Here is a 12694-nt window from a genome sequence, read left to right as displayed (position 1 = left end):
TCATGATATAGTGATTTGATAATAGTTCCTGACTGTACCCCAGCGGTAGTCAGCAGTACAGGCCAGTCCCATGCCTTGTCTGTGTTACACTGCTGGAAGAAGAAGGCTCTGCTCATGTGGCCTGGCTCAGTTGACACTGTTTTGGTGGCTATTGATGCTGGCCTACTGCAGAGCTGTGCCTGCTCGAGAGTTGGCTGTACCCGCACGTTGGGGCGGCCCTAGTCTGTGGGCTAACACAAGCCAACTATTCTACATTTGATTTAGTCAACAAATCTAGAGTGCACGTTTGCTCTGTGTGTAGACAAGCAAAAATAGTTAACTAATGTGTCTCCACTACATTTTCAGACAATCATTTTGATCTTCTACGACTCCACTGAAGGTGAGGATGGGAGCAACGTGAGCGTAAGTTGTGCAATGATGATACTATCAACACATCATTCTTAATTTATGGTGATGACATCTCAAACCCTGAGCACTATTCTTCAGACTGCTCGTGGGTGGATGTGTTTTGCTCTTAGATGTTGAATATTGTATTTGATCTCGTTCACAGGAATGATGCAGACGAGCATGGAGCTGCTTGTACTGGGTCGATTCTGAAATGCCTGCAATATTTCAGTCGGCCTTGATGCCTCTGGTAATGTTCTTTTGGTGTTGGGAGTGAACAATGAATGTTGTGCATTGCTGATATCAACCTCATTCTGAATTTATGGTGATATCTCAGGACCTTGAGCACAATATTTGAAGATTGTGGTTGGATCTGTTTTGGCTTGAGGTCCTGACATTTATTCTTTGTCTTGACTTTATGGGATATGATGGTGAGAAGTAGTACTGCTCTGTATGCAGATTCAGAACTTTTTACAGCAAATACCTTATATCTTCCTCAAAAGTGAGGGGTCAATATCATAAATATAATGGCTATATATATATTTGCGCACTACTGACATTTGAAGTGACGTACAACCCAAGATGTACTATCATAGCAGAGGCTACTTCCTCGTTATGATCTCTTTAAACTTGGGAGAATAATTACAGGACTTTGGCACAGTTTAAAGTAGACTCAATCTACAATAATCTGACTAGAAGACCTGAGACAACATTTTCAATTCTGCTTAACTCACATCCACCCACGAGCAGTCTGATTGGGGGGGAAAAAGTCATACACTTCTAAGTAAATACCACTTTGTTATCTTCTGATCACCTCTAGTCTAAATGCTCAGTGTCCATCTGCCATTGTTCTCAATGTGGTAACCAGCAGCTTTGTTTATCTTAGTTTGTGTTAATTGTTGAAACATATAGGTTTGTGAATTTTTCCTTAATCTTACTGTACAATTTATACAGAAATAAAAACTCAAATATATTTCAAATGGGCGCCTAAACCCTCTTCAACTTTGACAGTGGACACTGCATGAATTGTCCCAGAGGGGGCGACCAAGCATCGCTGCGGCGAAGCGCAGTGGAATTCAAGCTTGGTGTTGGGAGTGAACAATGAATGTTGTGCATTGCTGATATCAACCTCATTCTGAATTTATGGTGATGACATCTCAGAACCCTGAGCACAATATTTGAAGATTGTGGTTGGATTTGTTTTGGCTTGAGGTCCTGACATTTATTCTTTGTTTTTTACAGGAATCATTCATGTAGCTGCTTGGACTGAATGTGCTTCATGTTGAATTTCAGTGGGATTTGATGCCAGGTAATTCACTTGTGGCATTTGAAGTGACGTACAACCCAAGATGTACTATCATAGCAGAGGCTACTTCCTCGTTATGATCTCTTTAAACTTGGGAGAATAATTGCAGAACTTTGGCACAGTTTAAAGTAGACTCAATCTACAATAATCTGACTAGAAGACCTGAGACAACATTTTCAATTCTGTTTAACTCTGTTTGTCAATGGTGAAGAGATTTGTAATTTGTCATGTACTTCTACAGGTGAATCTGGTCAAACTGGGAGAGGAACAGGAATCCTGCAGATGACTGGCAGTCCAGCTGCCTCTGGTACTACTGCTGGGTCACTTGGCCTTCGAGCTGATCTGGTCCTTCAAGGGGAAAGGAAGTCTGCTGCAGTCCCCTGTTACGCCTGCTCACCTGACAGACCCGCACTCCCACTCATGTTTTTTTTTTATGGATGGAGGTCGTGTAGATAGGCAGGAAAATAAGGAGAAGATGCCATGACAACAGGGGCATATGTGTGCACTGTGGACCACGGTTCTAGACAACTGGAGCACCCCAGGCCACTAGCAGATGCTTTTTATTCAAAGCGACTTACAAAAGGCTCTGTGCACGAGGGCTAATAGTAGTGGTATTCCAGGCGGGATTTGAACTCACAACCCTCCTTCCGATCACCAGTCCAACTCACTATTCACTAGACCACCACTGGTCCACCAACTGAACCCTATCCCCTCCAAAATACCAGTGGTGGACAGACAACAGACCCATACCAATCCACCTGTGGGTCCGTTGGATCAGTAAAGGTTAAAGATCACCTTGACCTTGGATTTGATGATTTCCTGGTCAGAGAGCAGTTGCTGATGCGCAGAGGAAAGCTCTTTGTGTTCTGAGATTAACGCTGCGTTTTCCCTCTCCAGAGCACTGTGTTTCTTCTTGAGCTTGTTCAGGGCTGCTGTGGTGTTCTTCAGGTTTGCAGTCTGGTCAAGAATCTTCTGGTCCCTGTCGTGCCACTGGCTGAAGATGTTCTCTGTCTCAGCCAGCTGTTTGATGATAGCCTCCTCCTGTACCCTATAGGTGTCCCTTGCCTCCTTTAGCTCCTCAGCTAGCCGGCTGCGCTCCTCTACCACCCTCTGTTGTCCAGAGAGGGCAGCAATGGGGTCGCTCTGAAGTTTTTTGTTCTCTCTCTGCTTCTCTTTGAAGTTGGAGGCCATCTGATTTGCTCTCAGCTTCAGTTTGTAGCTGGAGCACTGCTCCTGTTTAAGAGAGGCCTGGAGTTGAGAGATGAGGCTCTCATACTTGCTCCTCATTTCCTCATGTTCAGACTGGAGGGTCTGATGCTCAGAAAATTGTTCCTGACGCGAGTTCATCAGACCCTGGTTCTTGACCATGAGGATGTTGTGTTTGGAGAGGAGGTTTTTACTCTTCCTCACCAGGGCCTGGTGCTCCAACGACAACTCCAACCTCAGGACCTGAATGAATGAGAGAATGAATCAATCAATGAGAGAGTGAATGGATGGGTGAATGAATGAGAGAGTGAATGAATGAACTCAATTCGCAATGTTAAAATGGTCTTGCCAGATATCAGTATCATACCAGATAGATAACAGAACACACACATGGGTGTTTATCTTAGATCTTAATTCCCTTTGTAAATAACTGTAAACACTCAGTAAATCTGGCCTAATGCATCACAGTCATTGAAATATCTTACTTGTTCAGCAGTGGTCTCAGCCTGGAGTCTCTCAGTCAGCTGTGCGTTCCGCTCCTGCAGCTCTCTGATCCTGGTCTGGTTATCCACGAGGTCCAACGTCAGTCCCTGAATGAATGAGACAGTGAATGAATGAGAGAAGGGATGAACACGCATACACACGCGCACACACGTAGATGAAAGCACTGACAAGGGAGCTTAAACATGAAGCATTAAACTTGCAAATTAATGTAATATTTCTTCTCAAAATTGTTATCTTAGATGCTTAAACTGTACTGTAAACACCGATACAGATAGATAACAAACTGTGTAAATAAATGTTGAATCTGGCGTAATGCATCACAGTCATTGAAATAGCTTACTTGTTTAGCAGCGGTCTCGGCCTGGAGGCTCTCAGTCAGCTGTGCGATCCTGGTCTGGTTATCCATAGTCAGTTTCTCAAAGTGTTTCCGCTCTACCTCCAGGGATGAACTAATGACACGCTGAGCGATGACACTCTTCTCCAGGGCTACAGTCTTCTCATAGAGCTGTTGGTCCCAGTCCTTGAGCTGCTCAGAGATTTTCTCTGATTCGGCCATCTCTATGGCCACAGCCTCTTCCAGCTCAGTGCAAACCTGTCTGACATCCTTTAGCTCCACAGTCAGTCGGTTTTGTTCATCTAGAGCCATCTTCTGCCCAGAGAGAGCAGTTTGGACTTTGCTTTGGAGCTTTCTGCTCCTACTCTGTTCTTCCCCTAGATCAGAGGCCATCTGAGTAGCTCTCACAATGTTCTCAGAGAGACTAGCATTGCAAGCTGCATTTTGCACTCGCAAGGCCTGCACTTCGCAGCTAAGGGCCTGCTTCTCGGCAGTCTCTTTCTGGAGCCCCTCATGCAGTTGAACACCCTTTGCCCTCTCCACCTCCATGGCTGTGGTCAAATCTTGGAGCTCTCTGAGCTTGGCCTCGCTCTCCACAACTAACCGGTTGTGATCCTCCAGTACCATTTGGTGCTCAGAAAGAGCAGTCTCAAGGTCTCCCCGGAGCTTTTGATTTTCTGAGCTCAGCTCATTTAACTTTAGAAGCCTGGGATGGCTTTCTAGAGCCAGCTGGTCACGTTCGTCTAGCCCCCTCATACACTGTGAGAGGGCAGCCATGAGGTCGTTCTGGAGTTGCTGGCTTCTGTTTTTCTCCACCTCCAGGTCTGAGGCCATCTGATCGAGGACAGCATTTTCTGTGATTTTGTCATGCAATGCCTGCACCTTGGACCCGTTTACAGCACTGTTCTTCTGAAGCCTGTCCTCCAACACAGCCCTATGAGCTCTCTCTGCCTCCAGGGATGACATTATCTCCTGCATCTCTTGAACCCTGGCCTCATTCTCTGCAGCCAGGCTGTCGCGCTCCTCCACAGCTCTCCGCTGCTGGGACAAAGCCGTCTCCAGGTCATATTGGAGCTTCTGGCTCATGCTCTGCTGCAATAACAGGAGGTCATTCTTGGCTGTGTTGTCCTCCTGCAGGGCCTGAAGTTCAGAGCTGAGGGCCTGTAGCTTCTGGACCTGGGCCTGCCTGTCCTCTGCAAGCTGGTTGCTCTCTTCCAGTGCCCTGGTCTGCAGGGAGAGGGCGGTTTTGAGCTTCCCCTGGAGCTTTATGTTCATGCTCTGACCCTCTTTCAGCTCTGAGGCCATCTTGTTGGCTCTCATCTGAATCTTGAGGTAGCTGCACTTTCCCCCGTCCAGCGAAGTCTGGAGAACGGCTTTGGCTGCCCTCTCCTCCTCCAGAGCCTTTCTTAGTGCAGCAATCTCAGAGTCCTTGCCACAATTCTGAGGTTGGTTATTTGGGGGGAGACAAATGATCACTCTAATGATGTGCCAATACCTTATAGTAGCTATCAATTCAACATGAATTTAAACTCAAGCTCTTAACTCTTGACATTATACTGTACATAACACTGGGTAATTACAGGTAACTCACCAGGTTTTGGAAGGATGTCTTTCCACTTTCAGAGGCAGCCTGGTCATGAGGGTTGTGACTGGAGGAGGCAGAGGGCTCGTCTTGTAGTTTACATGATTGCTCCTTGATATCATCTGATAACTGAGACTCCTCTCTACGCTCTTCATCACAATCCTAGGGAAGAAACATCACATGACAGAGCCATAGTAAACTAGTGGCTACTCTCTGATTCACATCTCTACTCGTCACCACTACATACAATATAACAAGGGACTTGAGACACTATAGATGAACTAATCAATTATTATTATCCTCAATCCAGAGTAACTCTCACCAGTTGTTTCAGGGATGCCTGTCCACTGGTACAGGACTTGTCCTCCCCCATAGCTGGTGTCTCCAAGACTCTCTTGCTCTGGGCGGAGGAGGCAGCCTGATCACCTGCACTGTGGTTGGAGGAGGCATAGGGCTGGTCCTCAATTTCCTCAGCAATAGAGGTCTCAGAATCCTCTTTCTGATTCTTATCCAAGTCCTGAGATAGAGGTATATGTTATCAAAAGGTCTGACATCTGTATGGGGCATCCTTAAGAGCACATTGATTGTGATTATTTTACACAATGAGAGACAATAGAGACCATACCAGTTTAAGGACGGATGACAGCCTGTGAACCAGAGGCTTGAGAACCAGAGGCTTGAGAACCAGAGGCTTGAGAACCAGCTTGCCTCTTCCCATGGTAGGCTCCTTGTTACAGGAAGGTGACACAGCCTGGTCATCATTACCACGGCTGGAGGGGGCAGCACAGACAGCTTGGACCTCCTTTTTCTTCTCTTTAGTGTTTTTCTTTTTCTTGTTTGGCTCTGGAATGAAGAAGTAGTGTTTTAAAAAGACATATGCTGTATTTGTGCAATTGTATTTTTTTTGTTATGACATTTTAGCCCTTAGTTGTTGACATACCTCATCGACAAATGTGCCAAAACAAAGTTCATACTGCATTGTATAAAACAGTCTTATAGATATAAAACAGCTAAGTTGTGTATTTGAATGCACACCAACATCTTAGAGAAGCTTTACCTTCATCAAGTGGGAGATCCTCCACCGTCTCAAAATCTGAAAGCACTTCAAAAAGACAATGTGCTACATTAGAGCATTTGTTTCTTAAAAGGTGTACATCAATTACCACAGTTAAAATGAAGGGGAACACATTTTGTTCGAGCTACCTTCATGACTGGGCAAACTCGGGACATCGCTAAGTGTGGTGTCGCATCTTGTCTCAGACTAAAAGGATAGAAAGGAATAGATCACGTGTATCAGGAACAGACAAAGAGCACAATAACTTTTCTGTTCAACTGTATTCAGTCAAAGAAGGCTCTTCACAGTCCTATTCACCCTGTCAATCATCACACAGTAGACTCTCTTTGTCCAACAATACACACCCTGCACAGCTGTTATTGGACTGAGTTCTTACACTATCAACCTGTGATAGATACTGATGACAGAAGCTAGATACATATTTCTGAATTACCTCCTCAGTAGGAGGAGTTTAAAAAGAGTGCATGGCACAATAGTAAGGGTCTGAATATAGCTGACTTTGAGCCACACAATATTAATTATTTAGCTAAATAAAGGTTGAAGATAGAATATGACACAGGAGAGTTAGCACTCACATTGTTAACTTTTTTGGTTGATTTCTTCTTTCTCTTAGTTTTCTTTGCTTTATTTGGCTTATCCTGTGAAGATAGAGACAACTTTGATCAAACTTCAAATTTGACTGTATTTGAGTATGAGTGACTATATTTTTTGATTTAGTGGATGAATTAAATCCTAAAAGATATTTGGGACTTTATAATACCAAGCTTCTTCAATGTGTGACCTCTGCCTAAAATAGATCAATATTTATCTTCAAATTCAGGTCAAATGTTAAAAAGAAAATACTAATCATCTTACCATATTGCTGATTTTCACGAACTAAACCAATAGAACTGTCTACATGGTGGTCCAAGTACTGACGCGATTTTACATCACAATGGCTAATTATGACATCACTAGGTCATAAGGGTTCATTTTGAATTCAACATTTGGTCTTTAATTTGGGTTACATTTACATTGTATTTTTATACATTGTTGTTTTTTATGCTTCTTGACGTTTTTTGCACTACTTTTAATTATTATTATTATTATTATTATTATTATTATTATTATTTTGCCTGTTTGCACCAACAACCACAGCAAATTCCTTGTATGTGAAAACCTACTTGGCGAATAAAGTCATTCTGATTCTGATTCTGATCCAACCTGTGATCATTATGAATGTTATTTTTCGAGTATTGGTTGCTTTTATTCAATGCTTTCTACTTTCACACCATGAACGTCTGCTGTTTGCGTATTGAATGTGTAAATGTTGAGTGTAACTGTAGTGTAACTAGTATAACTATAAGTGTGTATAACGTACGAAATAAGTAGTTCAATTGACCACAGATAGCTGACCTTTTCCTTCAAGCTTCAGCTTCTTGGTTGGAGTCTTGAGTGTCCCACCATGCAGCGGTAGAGAACTATAAAGGTACACGCGTCCCCTTCTTCGGTCTCACTTGCAGACATGGTTTTGAATGGTGGACACGGCCTATATTCAGCAATGGTAAAATTGTCTAGTTTAGAAACGAAACAGTGAATAGAATTAGCCAGGCTCAATAGCACTACCATTTCAGCAGGGATTAACTTTGAAATTATGAACTAGGGTCAAGGGATTTTGACTTGAACGCGTTTTGATGCAGTGCTTGCATGTGCTAGCGTCCCACTACCGGTCCTCCTGTTATCATATCGTTTTGAAAGCTAGCTAAACAATATCTGCTAGGTTGTTCCGTTAAAACGAATATTATAGTATTTATCGAAGTCATGGGTTGTCCAGCTAAGTTCATTAGCTTCCTGCGTAGGACCACCACTCAAATCAACGCACATGGGAGGAATAACATTTATTGTGCAAACACGCTTAAACCCACCAGGGGGAATGAATGAATGAATGAATGGTCTTTATTGTACGTCTGAAGCGGTTCAGCATCTACAAAGGGGTAGTGTACTCCAGAAGGAGTACACTACAGGACAGGAAGACCATCTGAACTCTGCAGTTCCTCATCCTTCAACATGTGATACTGCCATACTCACACTTGTGTACAGTATAATCATAATAATAATAATAATAATACATTAGACTTATATAGCGCTTTTCTACACACTCAAATACGCTTTACAAACTGAAAAGACCGAGTAGTAATAATAAAAATAAACAATAAATAAATAAAAGAAAGTATTAACTATAAAATTAACACCCTAATTAAGGTAGTGCTGGGGACACATAAACATGTTAGTTTATAGTACGTCTACATTTATCAACATGTTAGTTTATAGTACGTCTACATTTATCAACATGTTAGGTTATAGTATGTCTACATTTAGGCATTCTTATTGAATAGTTAGATAGCACTATGATAAAACCACAACATCTGTTTCATTATCTTTAGTAAGGCTTTATTCAGTTAAAAACATATTTTACATCAGTTAAAAATATCCCTGAAGAGAAATAAAAGTGAACAAGTCTTAAGGAAAAAGAAAAAAAGGCCACAAGAGTCCTTATTTTAAAAGGGTACATCATTTCCCTTCAAGTCTGTGCTTTGCATCACTGATGTTTGAACCATAGTTGTGGTGCAGCAGATAGCTCTGTCTATCTGCCATCCTGTATCTGCACCTCACTGGAGCAAAAGGACAACAGAAGGGAGAGTTCACAGTTAGGCCACTGTTGTAGAATATCAGTGACAGTTATCGAAGAATAAAAAAATACAACTATTGGACAGAAAACTATGGATAGATGTGTATTTAGCCTCATTATTCACATGTAACAATGTTGCTCATAACTATGCTTACAATGAGACAATATTGTGCTGACCAATACGCTGGTAAAGTGATTGTGATGCAATCAGAGAATACCACCACAACAAGATATTTTGAGACAAACACACAACAGCAAGCTTGTATAGAAAGCTCCATAGGAGAATGTAAATAGCTATTTAAGCTGGATTGTTGAGCATGATCACATATTTTTAGTTCGAGACGTGTGCTAGTACGATTTTTAAACCTGCTAGTACGATTATAACCTGCTAGTATGATTATAACCTGCTAGTATGATTATAACCTGCTAGTATGATTATAACCTACTAGTATGATTATAACCTGCTAGTATGATTATAACCTGCTAGTACGATTATAACCTGCATAGTTTCACACTCTCTGTTTATGAGATGATGTGGAAAGCAAAACTTCATCTTCATATCAGCTTTGCGGCACTGGACGTTTGTTGGGCGTCTTCAGTGACGTTCCAGCCTATCGTAAAATTAAAAACAAACATACCAACAACAACACAACATCTTTACATCTATTTACATCGCTTAAAACATTTGAGCCCAACCAGCAACCCCCCCTCATAAAAATATACACATTACATTAGATAAAAGGTTTTTGATTGTGATGCAAATGCATTTCAAAGGAACCAGTCCATTGTCCGAGAGTAAATCAGATATGCATGAGAGTTCATTTGAGGCCTAACTACTAAACGTCTGAAGCGGTTCAGCATCTACAAAGGGGTAGATGAGTCTTGGATGAGCAGTTCTGTACAGTTCACCGTGTCGTCGGGTGTCCTTATCGTTCCTCACTGTGCCAGCGTTCTCCTGTGACCTGTGACCTACACCCCCGTCTTCTCTTTGATCCAGCCGCGGAACTTGGTCACGGTGGTGTAGATGCCAGGCTTGTTCCTGCGAGCACATCCGTCCCCCCAACTCACCACCCCGGCCAGGAACATACGACTCCCCCCGGGGCTGGAGAGAGGCCCGCCCGAGTCCCCCTGAGAGAGACACACAGAGAGAGAGACACACAGAGAGAGAGACACACACAGAGAGAGAGACACACAGAGAGAGAGAGACACACAGAGAGAGAGACACACAGAGAGAAAGACACACAGAGAGAGAGACACACAGAGAGAGACACACACAGAGAGAGAGACACACAGAGAGAGACACAGAGAGAGAGAGAGAGAGAGAGAGACACAGAAAGAGACACACAGAGAGAGACACACAGAGAGAGACACAGAGAGAGAGAGAGACACAGAGAGAGATTACTCTTCCTGCTACGACTGGTGAACTGATGATTCACTCGCTTAGTCAATTGTATCGATTGTAAGTCGCTTTGGAATAAGGCGTCTGCTAAATGCCAAAAATGTAAAAATGTAAATGAAAGCAGGAAGTACCTGGCAGGCGTCCACCCCCCCGCTCAGCACCCCGGCACACAGCATCCGGGAGGTCAGCTGGCCGTTCATCAGACGGTCGCACACGGTGCTGTTGATGATGCGGACCTGCGCCTTCTGGAGCACAGACGCAGCGTAACCTAGGAGATGTCCAGGAAGAAAAGTACATCATCATCATCATCATCATCATCATCATCATCATCATCATCATCGATAGTAGAAGACTATTGTGAGCTCATTGTCTCGCATCAGGTGTGATCACGAAGCCAGTTTTTTACAACCGTGACAGGAAAGGCCTACTAGAACAACCATGCCTTTTCACTTACTAAAAGAGCCGCCTCTTTAAAATGCTGACCTGCTATTTACACACAACGACCACTAGTTGGCCGCTTGTAAATTAGCCTGCATCCTACACAGAAAAAAGGCAAAATAGCTTTATACTAGCTTATCCTGATGTGATTTAGAAAATATAAGGATACTGCGGTGGTAGAATGCACATATCTAGGAAAAGTCATGAAAGGAGGGTCCTGAAATTTGATTGAGTGCAAAGATATAAAACATTTTGTTGACCCCTCACGGCTGATTAAGTGTATAAACCAGCCCAGCCTCCAGACTCACCTCCCTACCCCCCCCCTCCAGACTCACCTCCCTCCCCCCTCCCTCCAGACTCACCTCCCTCCCCCCTCCCTCCAGACTCACCTCCCTCCCCCCTCCCTCCAGACTCACCTCCCTCCCCCCACCCCCTTTCCTCCAGACTCACCTCCCTCCTCCCACCCCCCTTCCTCCAGACTCACCTCCCTCCCGCGTGGCCCCCCAGCCGGTGATCCAGACAGTGTTGCCTGCTGGGAAGGTGTGCTGGGCGGAGGGCAGGCAGATGGGTCTGATGTAGTCGCTGAGCGTCACGGGGCTGTCCAGCTCCATCAGGGCGATGTCGTTGTCGAAGGTGTGGCCGTTGTAGTAGGGGTGGGGGATGACCTGACGCAGGTTCCTCTTCACCACATTCTTACCGTTCTGTTTCTGGACGTGAAGCCCCAGGTACGCCTCCCAGACGTTAGGCTGAGAGAATCTGTGAAGGCAAGGCAGGCTTATTTGTACAGCACATTTCATACAACAGGGGCGATTCAAAATGCTTGAGGGAGGAGGAGGTGAGGCTGAGGGAGGAGGAGGTGAGGCTGAGGGAGGAGGAGGTGAGGCTGAGGGAGGCGTACGTACCTGATCCTGCCGTCGTCCTGGACGCAGTGAGCTGCGGTGACCAGCCAGCGGTTGTTGATGACGGAGGCTCCGCACACGTGACCTGAGTTCTTGATGTGGAGGCTGACCTGCCAGGGGAACTCCCCCTCCTCCGCATCCTGACCGCCCACGATGCGCGACGTCTTAAACGAACTCCTCCCACAATCTGCCACAAATGGAAACACAGGTTACCCCCCCAGGTAATCTAACCACAGAGTACCACACGTAGCCACAGGTCATCTAACCACTGGTTTCATTTGTGGGGGTGCAGTTTGCACTTTAAGGACAAAGGAATGGTCCCCAGGGAAACCCCCGACAAAAAACCTGAACAACAGTTAACAGTTAAACATTTCAAATGTCTGTAGTACACCACTAGTGTGTCCTGTCTTACCTGTACTACTGTCACCTTTATCTTGTATTATGCCTGTTATTTTTTGTCACTTATGTCCTGTACTACCGTCACTTTTTTAAATCTTTAATAATTTTTAGTGCCTTATGTCTTGTGCTGCAATGTCAGGAACCGAAGCCTAAGAATTTGACTCTCTTACACTCGTGTTATGTGACGTAACAATAAACTTGAAACTAGGAGGTATATTCTTTTCTATCATATGAAAAGCTGAACAGTATGTATGTTCTAACCACATGTTAGGTTCCAGAGCAGTTTAGCCAGGAGGTGTTATAAGGGTTAGGGTTAGGACCGGAGGTTTATAAGGGTTAGGGTTAAGACAGGAGGTTGTATAAGGGTTAGGACAGGAGGTTGTATAAGGGTTAGGGTTAGGACAGGAGGTTGTATAAGGGTTAGGGTTAAGACAGGAGGTTTATAAGGGTTAAAACAGGAGGTTTATAAGGGTTAGGGTTAGGACAGGAGGTTTATAAGG

The 12694-nt window shown here is 44.1% G+C and overlaps 2 protein-coding genes across 2 annotated transcripts in view; both read right to left on the bottom strand.

Moving 5' to 3' along the window:
• Positions 1 to 12694, bottom strand: part of LOC308172729 (NADPH--cytochrome P450 reductase-like) — a 155452-nt gene that overhangs the window by 101997 nt on the left and 40761 nt on the right. The gene's annotated exons all lie outside the window — the stretch shown is intronic.
• Positions 8947 to 12694, bottom strand: part of st14a (ST14 transmembrane serine protease matriptase a) — a gene marked incomplete at its 5' end in the record, with an annotated part of 28856 nt that continues 25108 nt past the window's right edge. The window contains 4 exons of the mRNA XM_080547315.1: positions 8947 to 10187; positions 10590 to 10726; positions 11381 to 11652; positions 11799 to 11982. Coding sequence (XP_080403441.1) covers positions 10029 to 10187; positions 10590 to 10726; positions 11381 to 11652; positions 11799 to 11982 — 752 coding nt within the window. The 3' untranslated portion in view covers positions 8947 to 10028. The remainder of the gene's footprint in view (positions 10188 to 10589; positions 10727 to 11380; positions 11653 to 11798; positions 11983 to 12694) is intronic.

Source organism: Nansenia antarctica (assembly GCF_963989245.1).
Source record: "Nansenia antarctica genome assembly, chromosome: 17".
In the NCBI taxonomy this organism is placed as follows: Eukaryota; Metazoa; Chordata; class Actinopteri; order Argentiniformes; family Microstomatidae; genus Nansenia; species Nansenia antarctica.
The sequence above is the reverse complement of the archived record's forward strand: the minus strand, read 5'-3'. Positions and strand labels throughout refer to the sequence as shown.